The 24,685-nt window shown below is 35.0% G+C and overlaps 1 protein-coding gene across 4 annotated transcripts; it reads right to left on the bottom strand.

Moving 5' to 3' along the window:
- Window positions 1–1,182: 1,182 nt before the first annotated feature.
- Window positions 1,183–22,736, bottom strand: LOC131154844 (calcium-dependent protein kinase 26). Of its 4 annotated transcripts, none has more exons than XM_058107631.1 (9): window positions 22,369–22,736; window positions 21,172–22,054; window positions 20,646–20,789; window positions 20,407–20,559; window positions 19,491–19,606; window positions 6,810–6,977; window positions 5,020–5,244; window positions 4,131–4,279; window positions 1,183–1,531 (listed from the first exon to the last, which is right to left on the bottom strand). In XM_058107631.1, exons 2-8 carry the CDS (start codon window positions 21,932–21,934, stop codon window positions 4,157–4,159), a joined length of 1,692 nt encoding a protein of 563 aa, XP_057963614.1. In that variant the 5' UTR covers window positions 21,935–22,054; window positions 22,369–22,736; the 3' UTR covers window positions 1,183–1,531; window positions 4,131–4,156. The 4 variants fall into 4 exon arrangements, with proteins under 4 accessions (XP_057963614.1, XP_057963617.1, XP_057963615.1 ...); XM_058107634.1 differs by having other exon boundaries at window positions 21,172–22,006; window positions 22,369–22,716; XM_058107632.1 differs by having other exon boundaries at window positions 1,183–1,538; window positions 22,369–22,716.
- Window positions 22,737–24,685: the final 1,949 nt, after the last annotated feature.

Raw genomic sequence — 24,685 nt, forward strand, 5'->3', positions numbered from 1 at the left:
ATATGATTCCTTGTTTCTCTTGAGTATTGAGACTCACTTGGTGCTCGTGCTTACAAGTTTGAACGTGCGAGATTTAGCTGACTCATCGAGGGAGAACTCTCAACGAGTGCCGCACGACCCTTCCTTGAGTTCCATTTTGAGGGTCTGTGACGCACAGCAACAGCGCCACCCGCAAGGAGTTGGCCAAAATCCCCCCTTTTGAGCCAAGCCTTCTCAGACTAGTCCTCGATCCTGATCAGGACATTCGTAACATCTTCTTATATTAATTTTTCTAATTTTGGCTTGAGTACTTTTGTTATATTATTAATAACGATATCCTATATTCATTTTATTATTTCACTTTGTGTGCTTGAGACTACTATGAAAAGTGCAATGGCATGCAGGATGATGGAGAGTGTAGCATCTTCTGGATCAACTGCTAAGAGATTCCTTAATTAACATGCACGTGGATGTGGCGAGGAAGGAAGTTGCGAGTTCAATGGGGAAAAATAAATAACTATAATGAGTGAATAACTCTTAATTTTATCAGAATAGCATCCATTGTCCAATCCCCGATATACTTATAATGAATTAAAAAATTTATACAAATACATGGTACACGAGTGAGGTAGTTACTGTTGGGAGCAATAAGATAACTTGAAAAGAAATAGTAAGGATTTAAATATTTCTAAATCTGCCAAAAGAAATAGTACAAAATTGCATAAATTGACAAAAAAAAATCTTATTGTTATTGTACACATACAAATGTGTATATATATACATACATATACACATTTATATATAAATTTAGATTGCTTAACCAATAATAGAATGTAATTATCTGTTGATTTTGGACACGAAATGTTGATTTCAAAATTTGTATTTAAATTTAGGACTCCTAAGGCGAATGCTGGACTGAAACTTCTCCTTATCCCATTTGTACATAAACGCCAATTGGGCCATTTAACAATCTTTCTACCAAGCACTATTCTCTCATTGCTTTGGCATGCTCCTACAAACAAACTTCTTGGACTACCTTCTCTCATTGCCAACAATTTTTTGCAACTCAAAAAAAAAAAAAAAAAAAAAACCAATACACAAACACACAGGCATACATGATCTCAGCAGGTGCAAGGCACGAGTCCATTTACTATATTCTTCAAAAAAGAAAAAAAGAAAACGAGTCATTTCATAATTCTGACAGGAGTGAAAAATGTTCTGGATTCACATTACCCTAAAAGCATACACCAAAGTTTAAGAGAATAAGAAAGAGAAGATCTACTTTTCATTTCCATCAATAATGGCTGAACAATACCAAGAAACGCCGGCAACTTAGTCTCACCATAACGTCCACAAAACTTACAACACCTTCACTCCTACAGCAACTTTTAAGGCACAACTGTATGAATGCTGGAGCACAAACGCCTCCATAACACACAAATCATCTCGACCATGGCCGAGGTTTCAGAGCCAGATGGGTAAAAAAATTCCACACATCTACCAGATCTTTTAAACTCTGGGAATTTCCTCTGTCTTGGCTGTGCTGTGCAACCTGCCAGCTAATTTACCAGGTGAGTTTATAACAGAAAATTTTATTATGATTGTCAATTTGTAGCATCTAGTTGAACAATTTCCAGCAGTCTTTCTTAAAATAATAAAAAATAAAAAATAAATTGTTCATATCAGACCAAATTCCTGTGAACATGTTGTCAATTTATAATAGAAAGATGGAATTTGCCCACACCCCCCTGCACTATACTGTACGAAACCTCATCATATACTATGTTACTTGGTTTCGCCATTGAGTTGGTAAGAAAGGTTGGTGGGATGAGGCACAATATGTAATTAAAATAAAAATAACGTGATTTAAGACATGAATACATCGAGAAAATAGAGAAGACTAAGAACAATATCATGAGACGAGGAAGGATGCACAAAAAAAAAACAGCTAGTGAAGCTAAACTTGGAGAGGGTAGAGCATGCAGCAAAATTGCATACTACACTGGACATTAAGATGGGAAGAAATACAAACTTGCTAGGGCTAGAGGAGTAGACATTTAAGTAATATCAAATGCATAAAAATTAAAAAGTGAGGACAGTATTGTGTTTGTTAAAAAAGATACAAAAGAAAGAAGAAAAATGCATTTTAGTGAGCTAATTACTAAAGAAGGCCTGACGTTGCTATTGACAAGGAGAAGGCTACAATTTTGATATACATTCACAAAATTAGAATACATGAAGCTAGGGAACTAGTACACGAAGTTAAATAAGCATAAAAAATATTTTAAAAAATGAAAAGGCTACACAACCAGACGGCATCCTAACTGAAGTTTGAAAAAGTTTTATGAGATAATGGGGTTATATGGCTGGCTACTCAATTTAACAAAATTATAAGATATATAAAAAGCAGAGTGCACCTATATATAAAATATAAAAATAGAATTATTTAAAATTTTAGTAACTATTGTGGATAAACATAAGACATATAATGAAACTTCGAATGAGAGTGGTTGAACAAAGACTAAGATTAAAAATGAGGTTTTCAAATAAATCAATTCAATTTTATGCCTGAAAGACTAACCACTGAAGTTATATTTACTAAAGAGATTAATAGAAAAGTTCAGTGACAAGAAAATTTGCAAAAATATTTGTTGAAGTTTGATATACATTGTTGGCCCACAACCTAAGCTTTTAGATTAAGTGCTAATATAATGTGGTACCAGAGCTAGGTTGTAGAGGTCTTAGGTTCTAGTCTTGTTGCCCATGATTATTATCTGGTGTTTAAACATTATTGTATTCCCTGTAATAGGTGTTATTTATCATTTGTTTCTCTCTCCATGTGCTATCAGGCTGCACGTGCGGGGGAGTGTTGAGGCTCAATGAATATTGTTGGCCCACAACCTAACTGCTTAAGCTTTTAGGTGAAGTAGTAATATAACAGTATTCATTGACCTAGAGAAAGCTTAGGGTTCCAAGAGAAGTTCTATCATCGGCTTAAGAAAAGAAAGAAGTAGATTGTAGGTATATGTATCAAAATATGTCATTACGGATGTCTCTAATGGATTAATGATTGGTGTTGGTAATGCACATGGAGAATGTAGGCTCATTCACAAATAGGTGTATATCAAAGGTCTACTGAGTCCTATATTTTTACTCAATAATATATGAACTTACAAGACATCTAAACGAGTAAATGGCATTAGTGTATTTTATTTGTGACTGATATTGTCTTAATGAATGAAACTAGACACAGAACAAACTACATGTTAGAATATGAAGAGAGGTTTTAAAATATATATATTTTAAGATAAGTAGAAGATATAACACACGAAATGCAATTATAGTATTAAAGGGGGGGAATAGTGGAGAAAATAATAAACTTGAAGTTCAAAAAATTTCTACTAGTTTGAAACTATTATGCAAGTTGAAGAAGAAATTGACGAAGATGCAACATAGGGTTAAAGCAGGTTGGGTAAATTGGCATGTTGTGACTGTACAATACCTTTAAAATTAAAAAGAGAGTAAAATACAATAGCTATAAGACCAGCTATGTTATATGAATCAGGATATAGGGCAACAATGAACGACATATCCGAGAAGTAAATGTTGTAGAAATGAGAATGTTAAGATAGATTAGAGGTATAAATCTAGAAGATAAAATAACATGTGAACATATTCAAGGTAAGTTAAGCATAAGATAGAGGCGCAATTAAGATGGTTTAAGCAGTTGCAACATAGACCAAGCAACACCAGTGAGAAAGAGTTATTTAGTTGACGTTAGATGTCATAGCAGACGTTGGAGGAGACTCAGAATAAGAAGGGCCAAGGTACTAAATAAGGATAAATCACATGGAATCACTGGAAAAATTGACATAGCTGGCCCCCCCTAGTAGGACTTAACACTTGGTTGTTGTCATACCGCTTAGGCACTGAGCCACAAGACTGAATGATAAAGATTTTTTAAATTCAGTTCTGGATGTAAATTAAGTTAATTGCCTAAATACAGCAAATGTGCAACCCTGTATATGGTACATATTCAAATGCACAATAAGAATGAGAAGGGCAAAGCAGCAACAAATCTTAATTATTATTTACTTAGAAGGGATTAACAAAGGAAAGGAATAGTTGAAATTATATAAATTCAAAAATACCTGTACATGATGCATGTAACTGGAAGCTAATGAGCTCCTGGTGCATCCCTCATGCTCATGTTCAGACTGTTCCGCATAGTTCGTCTTCCAAGTCCTCCATTGCCTTTTTGCATCATGGCAACAAATTCACCATAGTCTATCCGTCCATCCTAAAAAAGCAAATACTCAATAGAACATTGAGGTTTAATGAGCAAAGGATGGGTGGGGAGTTGATGCTAAATTCAACTAAGAAACAGTCTGGAAGTGAATTCCACTTATCCAACCTCAAATCATGAATTAAAAGCACCATAAAATGTCCCACACTAAGAAGACAGATATATGATTACATAACCAATTAGAAATTAATTTTCAACAAATACCACTGAATTGTACAAAGACAAAAATGCTAGCTTTCCTGCAGGCATTAAAAAAACCAGTCAGTCAGATATTAGTCATACCACTCACTTTGAAAAGAAGTAAATGTTTCTTAAGAAATCTCGATTTTAGTATAGTTTAGAAGACATTTTGACAGAAGACAAATAGTACTAAATGCCATAAAGACTCGTTGACTCGATGTTAAACCACGTCATTCCATAATGATACATATGAAACATACAAAAGGGGCTTTTCCTTTTCCCATTTTCATTTTCTTTTAGATTTTAGGTAAACATTTTAAGGAGTTACATGCTCTCCTAAAAAGATATACTGTGTCCATGACTTCAAGTACGAAATTCATATTAGAACCACCAGAAACACCGTAAACAGCGCAACAAAAACCCTGCAACATTCTGTAATCTTATATTAATTTTCAGATCAGGACTATCATCTTACAATTATAAGATGAAAAATTCTATCCAAAAAATATAAGAAGAAAGAAACAAATGAGTTGCTTGAACTATTAACAACTTACATTATCTTGATCAACTTCTTTGATAATATCTTCAAGGAAAACATCAGTCATGTTATGCTCTACACAGGCCTGTTGAAGTTCATCAACAGTTATGTAACCACTTCCATCCTTATCAAAGTATTGAAATGCTGCAATAAGATGCTCCTCCCGTTCAAGTTTGTTAAGGTGAACTGTGGCAGCTATGAATTCCCCATAGTCAATGGTCCCACTGTTGTCCACATCAGCCTGAAAACAACTAACATAGCTCACAACTAATTCTAACATGATTCAAAACATCAATCAACATTATCAGCACAATAACCAATTGACAATCACCCCCATATCAAGAATTAAAGAGAATAACCTCTATTCTTTATAATTTATAAATGTCCTACTCAGGATAAACCTCAAGTCTTCAACATAAATGATCGTATAAACTATTGATGGATCAAACATTCAAGGGTGGGAAAGGTGCCATGAACAAGGCCACACTAGAAAGAACCACTCTATTCAACATGTATAAACAAAGTCACCATCTTATCAGGGAACAGTGTCAGCACAAACTTTTTCTCATCCTTTTTCTGGCTTGTTTCATGATGGGCACATTTACCTGCAAGAGTCAATGAGCCAGCCCGATAGCATCCTCCAAACTGAGCATTACCTCAACATTCAGGAGATCTTTCACGCATTCTCCAGAAGTTGGGGCTTTGGCAAATTTACTTAGTGAAAGGTAAAGTTAGAAAGAAAAATAGAAAAAAGAAAAAGGAGGGCTGGGGTGGGGGGAGCTGCTAATATTGAAATTGAGTTCCATAAGAATTGGCATTAAAGGAGATGTACAAGACTTAAAAAATATTTCAAAAAAAAAAAAAAAAGGAAACCAACAAACTGAGCATTTCCTCAACATTTGGGAAATCTTTCAAGCATCTCCCGAAGTTGGGCCATTGGATTATTTACTCCAGTGAAAGGTAAACTTAGAAAGAGGGGGGGAGTGCAAAAATGCAGTTGGAGGCTACTAATAGTGAAATTGGTTTTCATAAGTTCAATTAGTCAAGAATTGGCATTAAAAAAGATGTACAAGACTAATAAAAAATACTTCTAAAAACAAGGCAACCAACAATGACAATGAAAGACGCTTTGCATTGTTTTGGAGAGGAATTTTTTTTCCACAAGATCTACAGTAATAGAGATTTCTAAAGCCAAATTCAGGATCTGCGTCATCCCACATGACAATGGGAGCTGTGTCTGATTATGTTGGAGAAGTACTGTTATCAATAAATCGCCTATATTTTATGCTGCATGCGGAGCAGCAATGGAGGATTCCAAAGCCATTTGCAGGATCCACATAGCTTAGAAATTTTTTTTACAAAAGCACCAGGATTCTTGTCCATAAGATCTACAGTAATAGAGGATTTCTAAACCCAAATTCAGGATCTGTGTCATCCCACATGACAATAGAAGCGGTGTCTATTATGTTGGAGAAGTACTGTTATCAACAAATCACCTATATTTTATGTTGCATGCAGAGCAGCAATGGAGGATTCCAAAGCCATTTGCGTAGCTTATATTCTTCCACAATTTCCTCATCTAAAATCCTTTGATTTCTATCATTGTAAACTTCAATTTATTCAAAATCCAAAATAAAATGTAAAAGCTTCCTCAATGGGAAAGGTTCGCTCAAAAAAAGCAATATACCTCACATGATGCAAATAAGAATCAGGATTTCTGCATACCATTGATGAACATCAGTAAAAATAAAAATATACAGAAACAAAATCATAATAAACACATAACTACAAAAACAAGAGGCTTACTGCATCCATAAGATCACGTATTTCTGTATCCTTTAAAGTAGAGCCGTATCTTCTCAAACCAGCTTTTAGTTCATCAAATGTGATTGCACCACTGCTGTCAGTATCCATTGATGTAAACATTTCTCTTAAACCAGCAATCTCCTCCTCTGACAGGCTTTCAGCTATTACCTGATAACATAAGACAGGCAACAGTTGGGCTCCATCTCATACCAAAAGGAAGTTTCAATCCCTTTTTAAACCAACAATTACCCAGATTAAAATCAAGTATCTGCCTGCTTTCCAAATAAATACCAAAATAAACTATAAGTGCAATGGAGTGATGTATGCATAAGATAAGAGTTAGGAAAACTAAAGCAGAAAAAATTAAAAAGACTACTTAAAATAAGAATCGGTCTTCGCTCCTCAATTCCTCCAAATATTTCTTTTACAAGTAAAAGAGAGGAACACTAAATGGCACCAAGGGTTGCCAACCCCAGTACATCAGCTCATTTACAAAACAAAAGACCAATTACACACTTCCCCATTCAACACAATCCAAAAAAAGGCAAGAAGAATAAGCCTAAGAGCTGTGTTTCTATCTTCACTTGCCTGTCCATTACTCCGGATGAATGGTAGCCATCACAGAGAAGTTCCATATGTTGCTAATAAACATAGGGCATTCAAAATTTTCAAAATCAGTGAAAGGAATTTAGACCAGCTAGAAAAACCAACCAAGTCTTAAGTCCCACTAGGTGGGGTTGGCTACATGAATCCTTTTTTGCCAATTTACACAATCGTGAGCAATTTCCTCCAACAATTTAAGGTCTATTAAATTTTTTCTTACCATCTAATTCCAGATTATTTTAAAACCCCTACCCTTTCTACATCCACTACGGGCAAAAAGCTCACTCCTCCTCAATGGTAAACTATTTGGCCTACATTGCAAATGCTCAAATCATGAGAACCGCCCCTCCTTTATCATATCCTCAACAAGTGCTATGCCTAGCTTACCACGAATAAATTCATTACTTAATTTATCTTTTAAAGTTATACTACTCATCTGCCTTAACATTCTCATTTTGGAAACTTTTACGTTTTGGATATGTTGTTTCTTAGCTGCCCAACATTCTAATCCATATAGCACAACTGGTCTTACAGCAGTCTTATAAAGCTTTCCTTTCAATTTTAAGGGTGTCCTACGATCACACAACATGCTTGAAACACTTTTCCATTTAAACCACGCTGCTAAACTCTATGTATAACATCTTGATAAATTTCTCCTTTAGCTTACATGATATACCCAAGGTATCTAAATCTAGTAGTGCTATTAATTTCTTGATCATCAAGTTTAATCTTTTCTTCAATATTCTTCCTACCATAACTGAAATTACATTTCATAAACTGTCTTATTTCTACTTATCCTAAAACCTCAAGATTCTAAAGCTTCTCTTCATAATTGTAACTTACATTCTACTACACCCCTAGTTTCATCGATCAAGACAATATCATCTGCAAAATAACATACATCAAACCTCATTTGGGCACTTCTAGAAATTTCATCTATCGCTAATGCAAAAAAATAAGGGCCCAAATCAGATCCCTGATATACACTTGTTGACTTTTTAAATCCAATCTCTGTTTTGATGCTGACAAAACACTTGGAACTAATGTGTGTGCCTAGTACTTGAACAGATTAATTATTCAGAACATACACATGGAAGAGGATTGATGGAAGCCATGAAGGACCATCTCATCTTGGCGTATTCCACAAAGAGCAAAGGAAAAGAAGACATTTAATGTTTTAAATTGTAATGCATTTTAGTTTTTGGTCTATAATAATGCATATCATACATGATGTGGATGAAAGCTCAAACCGACCATAGACAAACCTAATGGGACAAACAATTTTTATGAAAAACCCTTTTCATCAAAGTCTAAAAACATATAAAAGGTTTTAAAATGTTTCAAAGTAAAAATAGGACCAAACTTGCATTTTACCATAGATCGGGCGACTGACCCTTTTAGAGCCTTAATGGCTCGGTCAACCGTCCTTGCACACGTGGCCCGTTTAGTATAGCCTCGGCTGACCGACCTATTTCCTTCTAAATAAGGCCAACCGACTGCCCTTGCTCGGCCGACCGATCTTAATGACCTAAGAGTGCCCTGGCTGACCGAACCTACGAAGGTTCAAAAAATCGCCTTTGGCTCAGCCAACCAGCCATTTCCTCAACCGACTGAGCCTTGCTAAAATTTGAAAAATATACAATGGTCAACCGACCGATAGTTTGCTCAATCAACTGACCCTCTCGGGTTGACTTTGATTTTCCCATGGTCAGCCGACCGGTGATGCCCACGGTCAACCGAACCTCTCGGGTTGGTTCAATTTTCAGCGCTTAAACAGGCTTAATTGTTTATTAAACAAATTAAGAAATACCAAGCTTGTCCCTAATGGTCATATCTTTCCGGACTCTATAAATACCCCCCTCATTACTCATTTTTAACACCAATGCTTAGATTATAAAGCCTCTCACATTTTTTGTGCTTCATTTTACTCTCTTTCCCATATTTCTTTGACAAATCATTCTTGAAAGAGAGATTTGATTCACTCTCTTCATTTGCAAATTTATTGCACTTGAAGATTGTTGAACATATATTCTTGTGGGCATAATTTTTTTTAAAGCATTCACTCTCACTCACATTTTATTTTGAAAAATCATTTTGAGAGTATTCCTTGAGTTTCTCCATATTAGTTTCTTGATATATATTTTTGGAAATTCATTATTGCACAATCATTACAAGATTCCAAAGCTCATTTGTGCTTATTGTAAAAATCTTTTTGAACTAATATCCTAACTTTCTTGAACAATATTTTTATATATCATTTTTGAAGAAAGCACTTGAGATTTCAAGATCTTTGAAAAAGGCATTCATTTTCATATTTTATATTTCATCAAAGATCATTTATTATCATTTGGGCAAAAACTACTTGAAAGCAAAACCCTAGTTCTCCTAAATTTTATTGAAATATATTTCTGGAGAAATATTTATTTGGGGTTAAATCTTTGAAGCTTTTACCGCACACATCTCTTTCAAAGATTGCAAAATATATTTTCAAGAAAAGATGCATACTCACTTGAGCTTTTGTTTCATATCATACGTGAGTGCATATTGAGCTTCAATTTGTACATCTCTGCTTATTTTAGAAGCACTTTGTTTGTACAAAAATTTATACTGTTGTATTCCAGGCGTGGCCTGAAGATGGAGACTCGCCCTGTGAAGAGTCCCAAATTGCCTTAGACCCAGTTAGGAAAGCTAGGATTTGCACAATCCTATAATGTGTGCACAGTTTGGATAAGCCTAGTAAATTGAGCCGAGATGTCTTTGCCTCGTAAGAAGAATTGGTTGTGGCTCAACCCCGTAATTTGAGCTTGGGAGTCTCTGTCCCGTAAGGAGAATGTAAACGGCGTCGCTCCGCCCGTTAAGTGAGTAAGTAGTGGAATCCTCTTACTGGTTAGCTTGAGGCGGGTATCTAGGCTAGTTTGGCCGAACCTCTATAACAAATATCGTGTCTCTCTCTTCCCTTATTTATTTAAATTTCTACACATGTATGTTTGATTATTTACTTTCTTGATTATTTTACATGCATGTTTTAAATACTTGATCCTTGGGGGAATTGGTATCTACTTAAAAAAACCCTAGGTTGTGTAATATTGATTGTGATTTGAACCTAACCTAGAAAGAAATTTTTAAATACACAATTCACCTCCCCCCCCCCCTTTTTTTCTTGGGAATACACCATTCCTCTCAATTGGTATCACTGTATCAGAGCCTCGTTGCAAAAAGCTTAACTGCTTGTGCTAAAAATTGCAATGGCTCTCATTGGTGTATCCTCATTCGAAGAGGGACAGTCATTTACCAGTCCTGCTTTATTTTGTGGTGTCAATTACACCACCTGGAAAATTAGAATGAGCATATTTATAAAATCAATGGATTGGAGGGATTGGCAAATGGTTGTTAATGGAATTTGTATGCCAACAAATGAAAATGATACTACTTTAGTGCATGCGAATTCAATTGCCATGGACAGCTATATCGTGCTTTAGATTCTAATATTCGTGAAATTATGGCATGTAAATATGCGAGAGATATTTGGGAAGAGTTGGATAGGAGATATGGAGAGACCTAGGAGAAAGAGATCGCCACTCTGGATGCTTCAAGCTCAAACGATCAGGTAGTGGCAAATCATAGGTTAATAATATTAACAAACAAAGAGGTATAAGATCCTTAACTCAACCTCTATTGATGACTCTTGTGCTAAATGCTGCTATACTTCATATGATGAATCATCTGTTGAATTTAGTAATAATACTATTAATGATGCATGCATCAATTCATTTGACTATTGTAGTGATAAATCTTAAGATGCATCATGCATTAAATTCAATGATGAAAGCATGGTCTTTAATAAAGAACTAGAATGTACTTTATCTAAAATACATGAATTTCTAGTTAAAATATCCAAACACAAAACTTTCCTGAGAAATGAAAATAAAAGGTTGGCTAAACAATTAGAAACTCTAAAAGAATATCATGTCACCTTAGAAAAGAAGAAGATGGTGAAGGTTTTGAAAATCATTTGCGTAGAAAGAAAAAGTGAAAATTATCCTAAAATGATTTTCAAACCCACTAATGAAAAGGATAATTCAAAGAAACCCTAAAGAGTTAAAAGAAATAAATTCTTCAAAAAGAGTTCATCTGATAAATCCCATAGCAATCTTCATGCCTTATCTAGTGAAAATAGAGTGAATAAGCATAATAATTCACATATATACAAAACATGCTTATTTGATGAAAGAAAAAGGCACCTTCGATTCACATGTCCATTTAAAGGTGCCAGAGGCATGAATAAGGAAATGGCGTGGGTCATCATGAAGGCTAATCCCGTAGGACAAAAGGAAGAATGGGTTCCAATAGAAATTAAATAATTATTAAATTCCTCCTTAGAGCATAGAATTAGCAATAGGGGTTGTGAGGACTAAAAGGCTTGGGAAGTAGTGTACGCTTAAAATGAAAAATCTTAGTAATGAAAAATCTTAGTATATGCATTCACTATACACTATTTTGTCATACTAGGATTCTTAAGAAAATCAAGCCAATTTGGAAATTCAAATAATATATCCAATCAGAACTTAATACATATATATATATATATATATATATATATATCATGGTTAAAATATGGTAATATTGGCTATAGCCTGCTAGCTTTAAACTGAAAAGGAATGAGTTTGCTTAAATGGGACATTGGTCTCTGCAAAATCCATATCATTCCTCCTTGTTCAAAGTCAAGGTTGAAGGCTAAACTAAGTAAAATTTGTGGAACCCTGTAATTCTAAGATGAATAATAAAAATCAATCTTAAATGAACTCTCAGAAACATGCTAAAATAAACCCACTTCCGTAACTCATACTCAAATATGAAAATCTAAAGTTAAGCATACTCTGTCCATTGCATAAGACTAAGCTTTAGGAAATGAATCATATATTAAGTATCATCTAATCCTAAACTCATCTTGGAGCCTTAAAAGCCTGGTAAAATTTAGTCATCCCTCTAGGCCTAAGCACTGGTTATCATAAATTCCATACCTATCAAGTGCTCATTAAAAGACGTCCTTCTCATAATCAAATTAGGGATACCTTCTAAGGGATTCAATCTCTTCAACTAGTTAAATTAAATTATTCCCTACGTGTTTAAATGCAAAAATTCCCTAATTTAGATTTAGGCAATGGCCATCTCCTCCATAGGAAAACTTTACCATTCCACGATCATGTCTGATAAAGTATCATCCATTCGTTGGTTCGTAACCTTGCTCCAAATTATGATCATGTTCAAAGGATACCCTCCAACTACAGTAGATTTATAATAACCAAAGAGCATTGTTCAAGAAATATTCATATTCTCCTATATGCTCTTTGTCCAAGCCTGGACATGATTACTAGCACGAAATTATTTTGGAAAATGTCCGGCGTCTTTTGAATACTTTTCTGAGCTTAATAGAAATTTAAATCCTTAAGAGTATTTATCCTATACTTCTCTCACAAGCTCTCAAATTTTAAATCATATCCCTTAGAGCTACAAATCTTTATAATGAAGTTGAATGGTTAAAGATGATTGCTATAGGTTTCAATATAGACGATGGAACAAAATTCATAGAAACCTATGCACGAGCAATTGAGATTGAAAGTCATTTGAACTTGTGTCTCTCACGCATTGAAATTCATAAGAAAAGAGGCAATTGTAGGCTTATGACCCTGAAGAAGTATTGCTTGTGACTTTTTGGTCCTCTAAGCCAAAAAGCATTCATGGCCAAGTTTGAATCATTGAAAAATTTAGTGTACTTGGCTAAAATTTCTTTCAAGAATGAAAAGTTGATAAAGGCACATGAAGGTAACAGTGCATAACTCAGGGGGAGCATACATCTTTCATGGCCATATAAATTAAAATGCTCTCATTATCTTATATCATTTATGCCTATATGCCCACATAAGTACAGCATCACAGCACACCATCCATAATTCAATAAATGGTTAAATTTCTTTGATGGATAGTTTATATCTTTTTCTAGTACGAACTATTATTAAGCTATATTGAATATCTTGAGTTGATTATCTATTGAAATGCATGCTTGTATTGATGTCACCTACATGGCTGATGCAGTGATGAGAATTGCATATTGGTAGATATTTTAGGTTGTTGCATGCTTAAAATGAACTATTTGCTAAAAACAACCAGATATCAGGTACAAGTTTTATGGGAAAATGTCCAATTTACAGACGGCATGCTGCCAAAATTTCGCTAGAGTTTTCCCATAATAAAACCATGTGCTAAGATTATTATTATTATAAAATTAATGCTAAAATATTTTTGAAAGGATGAGTGAAAATTAATTGAATGTTAAACTTCATCCTTACATAATCATCAAATGTTTAGGGGAGCTGAGCTCTATCCCTTAAGAAAGAGCATAAAAGACTCATATGCATCACACATATTTAGCTTTTTGAATATTGAGGCTCTTCTGAAAACCCTGAACATCATATCGTGCACTTAAAGTTCTATGAATTGGTATGAATTTTTCTTAGTTATGAACATTATTGTATGCCTTAATATGTATTTCCTGATGCATGTGTGAATTATAGGGATAATTATACTGGTAGCATAGTAGATTAAATTAATCTTGATCCAGTATATTTGTTTTAAGAAACTTAAAATGACTGCTTATACTGCTTGGCATTCTTAGTGAAACCATCTTTGATTAGTATAAGCAACTCATTGGATCTAAGCTAGGATTCAAATCTAAAGGGGGAGATTTCATAAAATTTCAATCCTTGTGCTCATCCTACTTTCAGCTTAGATCTATAACTTACTGTGGCTCGTACACTTGGTTTAATGAACTTCTCCACAGTAATCCTTAAATTCATAGCATCTAAGCTCGTATTCAAATTCATAGGGGGAGCTTTTATACTTATTTTTTCTATCTGATTGCGCTCACCCATTCTAAGGCTTAGATCTGTATTGTAATTCATCGTGCCATGTGCTTACTTGAAATGTTTTTATTGAATACTTTAAGTGAAAAATATAATAATTGGCCACATATTTTTTGGATTTGCCATATGATCTTGCACTCGATTGTAAAATTTTTAGGATCTATATGGTTCTCTTTTTTTGGTTATGTGTTGTATCGTGCTTAAATGCTTAACCGAAAAAATGATGCTTGTTTGATTTTCTATCTTAAAGTTTTTTTTTTCAGCAAGCACAGTCCCCAGTACTCATTGATAAATACCAAAGGGAAATCCTTTCAAATAAAAGTTTATGGCAAGAATTGAACTTATATAGCTATATCTTATTTCTTGTCTGTGCGCTTAAATGAATTCATGACATATGCTATTAAAATTGTTATACAAATTTTTGTGTCATGAAATTTATATATTAATTTTTATTTAAAACGCATTGCCTGACTGGTTCATTGATCATATATATGAAATGCATGTGAACTAGTTAGACTGGTCTTATGATCAAACCTACACCTACCATCATATGTCGTATACTTTGTAGTGTTTAAATTGCTATGGTTTGAGAATATTTCTAGCCTGACCATGTTTGACATGTACTTGTAATCTCATATGGCCAGTCATACTATTTTCTATGAGAATAAATTATATGCCCAAATTTTCTTTTATGCCCAAAATATTTTTATGTTATCATGCCTGAATGTTATATCAAACAAAAAGGGGGAGAATTTTTTTGAGCTTAAACGCCAAAAAAGGGGGAGCTTCTCTTCTAGCTAAGGAATTTTTTTTAAGACTCAAATATTTTTAGCTTTATTCTTTTGCTGGTGCCAAAAAGGGGAGAGTATTGATGAGCAAAATGCATTTTTAGAGCAAATATTTTTAAAATAGGGTTAAATATCTAACCTGCAAGCATCATGTATTTGTGCTTTAAATGTTAAAACTACATGCATTCATTTGAAAAGTCTTCTTTCATAAATATGCTTGAGCTACACTACTTAGGTTTTCATTTATGCATATTGTTAGGGAGAGCTTTTTCAAGTTTAACCCATTTTGCTTTTATGTGTTTGTCATCATCAAAAAGGGGGAAATTGTTGACTTTTTGAGTCCGATCTCTATTTTGATGCTGACAAAGCACTTGGAAATAATGTGTGTGCCTAGTACTTGAACAGGTTAATTATTCAGAACACACACATGGAAGAGGATTGATGGAAGCCATGAAGGACTTAAAGACCATCTCATCTTGGCGTATTTCACAAAGAGCAAAGGAAAAGAAGACATTTAATGTTTTAAATTGTAATGCATTTTAGTTTTTGGTCTGTAATAATGCATATCATGCATGATGTGGATGAAAGCTCAAACCGACCACAGACAGACCTTAGGGGACAAACAATTTTTATGAAAAACCTTTTTCATCAAAATCTAAAAACATATAAAAGGTTTTAAAATGTATCAAAGTAAAAATAGGGTCAAACTTGCATTTTACCATAGATCGGGCGACCGACCCTTTTAGAGCCTTAATGGCTCGGTCGACCATCCTTGCACACGTGGCCCGCTTAGTACAGCCTCAGCCGACCAACCTACTTCCTTCTGAATAAGGCCAACCGACTGCCCTTGCTCGGCCAACCAATCTTAATGACCTAAGAGTGCCCTGGCCAACCGAACCTACGAAAGCTTGGAAAATCGCCTTTGGCTCAGCCGACCAGCCATTTCCTCAACCGACCGAGCTAAAATTTGAAAAATATACAACGGTCAGCCGACCGATAGTTCGCTCAATCAACTGACCCTCTCGGGTTGACTTTGATTTTCCCATGGTCAGCCGACCGGTGATGCCCACGGTCGACCGAACCTCTCGGGTTGGTCCAATTTTCAGCGCTTAAACAGGCTTAATTGTTTATTAAACAAATTAAGAAATACCAAGTTTGTCCCTAACGGTCATATCTTTCCAGACTCTATAAATACCCCCCTTATTACTCATTTTTAACACCAATGCTTAGATTATAAATCCTCCCAAATTTTTTGTGCTTCACTTTACTCTCTTTCCCATATTTCTTTGACAAATCATTCTTGAAAGAGAGATTTGATTCACTCTCTTCATTTGCAAATTTATTGCACTTGAAGATAGTTTAACATACATTTTTGTGGGCATAATTTTTTTTAAAGCATTCACTCTCACTCACATTTTATTTTGAAAAATCATTTTGAGAGTATTCCTTGAGTTTCTCCATATTAGTTTCTTGATATATATTTTTGGGAAACTCATTATTGCACATTCATTGCAAGATTCCAAAGCTCATTTGTGCTTATTGTAAAAATCTTTTTGAACTAATATCCTAGCTTTCTTGAACAATATTTTTATATATCATTTTTGAAGAAAGCACGTGAGATTTCAAGATCTTTGAAAAAGGCATTCATTTTCATATTTTATATTTCATCAAAGATCATATATTATCATTTGGGCAAAAACTACTTGAAAGCAAAACCCTAGGTTCTCCTAATTTTTATTGAAATATATTTCTGGAGAAATATTTATTTGGGATTAAATCTTTGAAGCTTTTACCGCACACATCTCTTTCAAAGATTGCAAAATATATTTTCAAGAAAAGATGCATACTCACTTGAGCTTTTATTTCATGTCATACGTGAGTGCATATTGAGCTTCAATTTGTACACCTCTACTTATTTTAGATGCACTTTGTTTGTACAAAAATTTATACTGTTATATTCCAGGCGTGGCCTGCAGATGGAGACTCGCCCTGTGAAGAGTCCCGAATTGCCTCAGACCCGGTTAGGAAAGCTAGATTTGCACAATCTTGTAACGTGTGCACAGTTTGGCTCAGCCTGGTAAATTAAGCTGAGGTGCTCTGCCTCGTAAGAAAAATTGGTTGTGACTCAACCCTATAATTTAAGCTGGAGAGTCTCCGTCCCATAAGGAGAATGTAAACGGCGTCGCTCCGCCCGTTAAGTGAGTAAGTAGTCGAATCCTCTTGCTGGTTAGCTTGAGACGGGTACCTAGGCTGGTTTGGCCGAACCTCAATAACAAATATCGTCTCTCTCTTTCCTTATTTATTCAAATTTCTGCACATGTATGTTTGATTATTTACTGTCTTGATTATTTTACATGCATGTTTTAAATACTTGATCCTTGGGGATATTGGTATCTGCTTAAAAAAACCCTAGGTTGTGTAATATTGATTGTGATTTGAACCTAACTTAGGAAGAAATTTTTAAGTACCCAATTCACCCCCTCTTGGCAATACACCATTCCTCTCAACACCTATTGTGATTGTATTAGTCTCTCTCTCTCTCTCTCTCTCTCTCTCTCTCTCTCAGGAGAATGAAATTTGATCACAGATGAAGAATTACTAGAGTACACCATCGCTAATGCAAAAAAATAAGGGCTCAAAACAAATCCTTGATGTACACCTATTGTGATTGTATTAGAAATATATAAGTTTTACATTTACATTTGCATTTCATTTACATTTGTACTCTCTTCGAGAGATTGAAATTTGATCACAGATGAAGAATTACTGGAGTTGCAAACACAATTCCAATTTGCGTAGCAAGCGAAGTCGATCACCAAATTATCCGAAAGGAACGTCATCGAATTGATACAAAAGCTTCAAGAGCTTTAAATCATCGACTTCGATCTTCTTCTTCTTCACACTGTCTCCACGAGGAATACATCACTCTTCAGAATCCGAAATCCAGAATTCCATAATATTCTAGATCTTCTTCCTCTTTAGCAGAATCCGAAATCTAGAACTACATAATATTCTGGATCTTCTTCTTCTTCCTCTTTAGCAGAATCTGAAATCCAAAACTACATAATATTCTAGCTTTACTTCTTTTTCTTCTTCAGGAGAATTGGAAATTCACTAGACTCTCAGTCTGTCATCCTAACACTAGCCATTACTCTGTCTTGAATACTTTAATGACATCTGTATACCTACTATCAATACCCTTTTTTTTTTTATTCCTAAAACCCATCATAGAATTTCCCTAGGTACCCTAGTAAGTAAATAAATACTATATGCAAGTCCCTCTTCTTTTTTCCATAAACTTTTCCGTTAATCTTCTTAAAAGATATGTACCTTCTGTGTCGATCTCTTAGGCATAAAACCAAATTGATTTTCTGAGACCCTTGTTTCAAACCTAAATCTTTGTACAATTACCCTTTCCCACAATTTCATTATATGGATCATAAGTTTAATTCCGTGATAGTAATTAAAATTTTGAATATTCCCTTTATTTTTGTATGTAGGTATTAAAATACTTTTCCTCCATTAGTTTAAAGTGCATTTTCTTAGTTTTTATAATTGTGTTAAATAAATTATTTAACCATATAATTCCATTAGTTAAACATAATTGTGTTAACCAACTATGCTATATAGATCGGAATGTTAGGTAACAAAGAACAAGATATACAAAAAATAAACTTGTTGAAATTAGAATAAAGTATAACTCTAGAAGATAAATTAAGGAATGAGCACATTAATAGTAAGTTAGGCTTAGCACCTGCGACCATAAGGGAAGGGCAGTCTAGATGGTTTTCACACTTGCTACATGCACCAAATAATGCAGCATTGAGGAGGACCAAGCTAGTTATAGTTAGTACTTAGTAGTACTAGGAGGAAGGGGAGACCTATAGATAGAAATACTAAGGATTTGACAACCCTCCAAATGTTGGAGTATATTATTCTTATACTGTGCAGAATGGTGGAAGAGGATTTATGTAGCCTAACCCACCTAGTGGGACCTAAGGCTTGGTTGTCGTGGTTACTGTTTTTGTTAAGGAAATTTAGAGGGCAACCAAGCTATGGAGTGTCAGCCTGATTTACAGGGGAAAAGTTTGTCCTCATCTAACTGCTGTGACATAACCATTCCAATTTGTAAGAAATTCTTGGTATAAACCATTTTATTCAATGAAGCACATTTAAGTGCAGCAGTCTTAACTATGGATTGGTATCCAAAGCATAAATATTGGACAGACTAATGCACATAAATAATTACAATAGCCTGTAGACTATTTTGTAAACTTTTAAAGTAACATTAAGCAAACATGTATACCACTCCTCACTTTGAAAAGATCATACATATCATAGAATATTCATAAATAAAACTATGCACATACCCGTAAAGCCATCTTCTTCAACTTATTCATTGCAGAGAACTGTTTGAGGCGAGAAAGTACAGCTGGATCCAATGCTCTATCTGGAGCAACTCCATTTTCACAAATCCATGGGTGACCTAAATATAAGAGATGGAGAAAATGACTCAGCTAGGCCATGCTTTCAAGTAAATAAACTGAAACAAGAACACTACAGGTACACATGAGACTAAATAATTACTTGTCACTGAGACTACATACTCTGTTTCATGATAATCAAATATCAAAACTGTATAAGTTACTGTAAATTGTTTCTGCTTTACCATCTTATATCCCAACTTCCAATTATTATACACAATTTATACAAGATATACATATCTAGAAGGACAGCTACTTTAGCAAGCCCCAACTTCTGACGGCAAAAGGAAGTAGGAAGGAGGGGGTCCCTATGAAGGCTTACACATTTTCTCAGAGTCGTGCCACCACTGAGCATTGGTGTACACAACAATAAAACAAAAGACAACAACCAATTGCATCTGCAAAATAGAAAGAGAACCGATATTCTGCCATAATTAGCAAGAAAATGAGACACATGGACTTTAGTCAGGGACTCTAAAAGCAGTTATATTTTTAAAATGTTGTCCAGACCAGCTCTTGATCATAAAAAAAAGTGAAGTATTATATCTTTGAGCAAAATGTTAAAAAGAAAACTTAAATTCTGCTCTGAAAATTTGGAGTCGGCTACACTAACATAGTTTCCCCAACTATTTGGTGTTAGAAGAAAATCCAGTTCAGAATAATGGTTCTGGTCATAGTAAAGGTTCATAACACTGGTGATTTAAAGGTTAAAAAAAAAAAAAAGATTTCATTTTTCCATCAACAACAAATCAGCTTTTAAAAACAAATACTCGAAAAGCAATCTAAGAAAGGTCAAACATACACAGTACTTCATGAGCAGTTAATCTTTCTGAAGGTTGCGAACACAGCATCTTCCGAATTAGATCCTTCGCACTGTCAGATATTAGGGGCCATGGGTCAGACTCAAAGTCAATGACTCCCTTCAACACGGCGTCAAATATTCCCTGCTGAGTTTCTGGACTCCAAACAAATAATATTCTTAGCACATCGTGCACAGAATCAAAACCATTGTCCTGCATTAGTACACCAAATCACACCTACCTGCCCAAAATGGCGGTACACCACTAAGCAATATATATAATATGACCCCTGCTGTCCACACATCCGCTTCTGGCCCATAATGCTTGCAAAGGACCTCTGGAGCAACATAATATGGGCTTCCAACCACATCAGAAAAAACTTGACCTGGGGCAACAAGCCACATAATAAGCTACGGAAGTTCTGCAAACCAAACCAGATTATCTTCCATTGCACATTACACAAAATTATAAGATTTAATCAATACAGCTCAATAATTTGACAGCAGCTTTTCCTATTTATTACCTATTAAGAGAGGGATTGGCCAACCCTTGAAACGTAAAGGCAAGTCCTCTCTTTCATGTTAGCTATATGCATGAATTCAACACTTCCACAATTTTGGAAAGAAAATAAAATGCGCCCTATACATAATATTTAAATGTAATTTCATATGCAACCAAAAAAAAAGCTCTTCACCATCGTAAAGCTTCCAGTTAATCTAAATGATGTGAGAATAAAAAAAAAATGCACAATCAGTCGTTTCTATTACCTGGTTTGAAGAAAACAGAGAGTCCAAAATCAATGGCTTTGAGAGAGAAATCGTCATCCTTGTTAACCAACAGGAAGTTCTCGGGCTTGAGATCCCTATGCATGACTCCAAGCGAATGGCAAGCCTCAACAACTCCTACAATAATCTTTGTCAAATCAGCTGCCTTCCTCTCAGTGTAATGCCCCCTCTGAATAATCCGGTCAAACAATTCACCCCCAGCACAAAGCTCCATCACAATATGAACATAGTGCTGATCTTCATAAGCACCCTTGATTGTCACGATGTTCTTGTGACCTGCCAAATGGTGCATTATCTGTATCTCCCTCCTGACATCCTCGACATCCTCCTTTGAAATCAACTTCCTCTTTGAGATAGACTTGCAGGCAAATTCTATGCCTGTAGATATTTCCTTGCAAAGATAAGTGATGCCAAATTGCCCTTGTCCTAATTTACGGCCCAATGTGTACAGATCGCGAATGTTAGGAGTCTTATGACCCAATACAAAGTAAGGGTGATTTTCAACCCCTCGCCTCATGATGATGTTTTTTGTGGAAGGGCTAACTGCAGGAAAGTTGTGATCTTTCTTGGGGTTTTCCTTGGGGAATTCCTGGGAGATGTGGTGGTGAGAGTTCAAACTAGTGGGGGAAAAATCGGAACTTGAACGGTCAGAAGCGTTGCGCTTGGAGGAGGCGGAGTGGTCTTCGGGCTGGCTGTAGCCCTGAAATAATTTGCTTCCGAAAGATCCACGGCATGTGTTGCCCATAAAAACAATCCCTAAACCTCAAACAACAATCACGGTATTCTCCTCATCCAATGATCTTTCCTTCTTTTCTTTCTGAAGAATCACAACACGAGATTGAATGAAGCGAACAGTTGTTTGTCCCTGAAATCCTCAATATTTAATATCAAACTCAAACAATGAAAACCAAAAAATAGGAGAAACAAACAACAAATCTAAACGACCAAAAGAAAGAAAAAAAAAAGTCGTAATTTTATTTCCAGATCAGAGCTAGAGCTACACAAACAACATAACTATCATCTATCTATTGTCTAGAAAAATTTTGAATCAGCGTAGCTTGCAGTCAATCAGACACGTGAAGCGAGCATGTGGGACTAAAAACCACAGGAATTCTTGAAGTAAAAAAAATAAAAAAAAAATAATGATAAATAAACAAATAATAGATCAAGAATCCGTACCTGGCGGCGATAGACGGAAATGGAGAAATGGGGGATTGGGAAAGGAGGTAAGTAAGGATGGGATTGAAATGGAAGAGAGAAGAAATTGGGAAATGAAAACAGAGCGTCTAGGTATGGAATTGGGGAAGAGAAAAGAAGAGGTGATGGCGATCCATTTCCATGCTGGTGAATCTGAGCCTCATCCTCCTGTTGTTGCTCTATGTCTGCCCTTTTGGCGTTTTAATTAATATTTTCTTTTATTAGGCTTATCTGCTGCTCACAAACATCGGAGGATAGTGCTGTGCTGCTGACCACCTCTTCCTCTTCCCCTTCCCCTTCCCTCCCTCCTCCTTTTCCTCCTCCATTATTATTATTTCTTCCTTTTTTCTTTAAAAAAAAATCAATAAACTAAATTAATTAATTTTATATTTTTACTCTGTATATTATTATAACACGCGGTTTTAATAAGAACCATTCATCTTCGTTTCTCACTATTGCCTCTTTTTTTTTTCCCCCTTTTATGGTGTTGGTAAGTGACTTTATTTATTTATTTATTTATTGATTTTTTTTCCTTATTGTCCTTTTTAACCAATCACTCTCTCTCTCTCTCTCTCTCTCTCTCTCTCTCTCTCTCTCTCTCTCTCTCTCTCTCTCTCTCTCTCTCTCGCGTTGTGGGAACTAGCTACCTCCCACGCAAAGCTTAATTGCCAAGTGACTAAGCTACCATATACACTTATTTGAAAAAATAAATAGTTATAACAGAATAACCTGTACTTACTTAGTATTTGGGCAAAAGACATTAACATCTCCTGAAATTTGATAAAAAAAATAATAACTTATCTTAAGATTTCATATATTTCAAGAACCTTCCAGCGATTTCAAAAACCACTGAGACCTTACTTGAAACTTACAAAAAAGAAACAAATTTCGTCTTGTATTTTGTTAAAAAAAAATGAGTTTTTTTGAAGGAGATTCCTATTTTTTTCGCAAACCTCGATGAGGTCTGTGATATTTTTGAAAATCTTAAAGAAGATTTTTACATTTTTATTAAACCTTAAAGGAGATAAATATCTTTTTGCTCCAAGTATTTAACACTAAAAGTATTTTTAAAATAATAACTATATTTTAAGAAATAATCATAAATTGTTTCTACCCATTTATAGATATTGTTAAATTATGAATGAAGGACTTTTTCTCTATGTTGATTATTGAATATTACAAAGGTGTATATATACATGAGAGAATGAAAAAAATTGGAAAGAGAAAAAATGGAAAGTATATTTTGCTAAAATGAAAAGTATATATTTCTCTAATACTCTCCCTCAAGTTGGAGCATGGAGATCCATAATGCCCAACTTGTGTGATAAGTCACAACCCAAAGTTTTGATGAAGATATCGGCAAGCTGACTATAGGTAGGGATATGCTTAGTGAAGAAGAGGTCAGCCGAAACTTTTCACAAACAATATGACAATAAATTTCTATATGTTTAGTACGTTCGTAGAAAACAGAATTCTGGACAATGTGAAGAGTCACTTGGTTGTCACAATATAAGAGCATAGGTTGAGAATGCAGTACTCCAAGATCATTTGGAAGAGTTTTTAGCCATGTAAGTTCATAAGTAATGGAAGCAAGCGCCCCGTACTCAGCTTCGGCGGAGGAGTGAGATACTGTAGGTTGTTTCTTAGTGCGCCGGGAAATTGGACTAGTGCCCAACTGAATGAAAAAATCATTGGTGGAGCGGCGAGTGAGGGGACAACTAGCCCAATCCGAATCAGAATAGGATGAGACTTGAAAAGTGTTGGCAGTAGGAAAAAATAAGTCTTGTCCTGGAGATGCCTTAATGTATCGAAAAACATGTACAGCGGCATCATAATATGGTTGTCTGGGCTGGTGCATAAATTAATTGAGAATATTGACTGGAAATACAATGTCAAGACCAGTGATCGTGAGATAAATCAAACGTTCAACGAGTCATCGAAACGAGTTTGTATCAGAGAGAAGATCACCATCAGTATTATTGAGCTTCAGATTTTGTTCCATGGGAAAGTGGGCAAGACGAGCACCAAGATGACCGTTATCAGTGAGGATGTCAAGAGCATATTTTCGTTGATTAAGAAATATGCCAGTGGGAGAGTGAGCAACTTCGAGGTTGAGGAAATATTTCAATTTGCCAAGATCCTTTAGTTTGAATTTTTGAGTGAGCGTGACTTTGAAAGTGCTAATATCAGAGAGATCATTGTCTGCTATGAGAATGTCATCAACATAAATGTTGTGATAATTGATCGGATAATGAAGATGCACAGCGAAATAAACAACAAGTAAATGTAAACAACACAC

This window comes from Malania oleifera, chromosome 5 (assembly GCF_029873635.1).
Source record: "Malania oleifera isolate guangnan ecotype guangnan chromosome 5, ASM2987363v1, whole genome shotgun sequence".
NCBI classification, from domain to species: domain Eukaryota; kingdom Viridiplantae; phylum Streptophyta; class Magnoliopsida; order Santalales; family Ximeniaceae; genus Malania; species Malania oleifera.

Excerpts from the sequence above, each read along its gene's own strand:
- LOC131154844 (XM_058107631.1), bottom strand. The coding sequence starts at position 21,934 with ATGGGCAACACATGCCGTGGATCTTTCGGAAGCAAATTATTTCAGGGC. Across the intron at positions 20,790-21,171 it reads CTCTGTTTTCTTCAAACCAG|GTCAAGTTTTTTCTGATGTG; the intron begins GTAATAGAAACG and ends TTGTTGCCCCAG. Across the intron at positions 5,245-6,809 it reads TACGTGATCTTATGGATGCA|GCTGATGTGGACAACAGTGG; the intron begins GTAAGCCTCTTG and ends AGTTGTTTTCAG.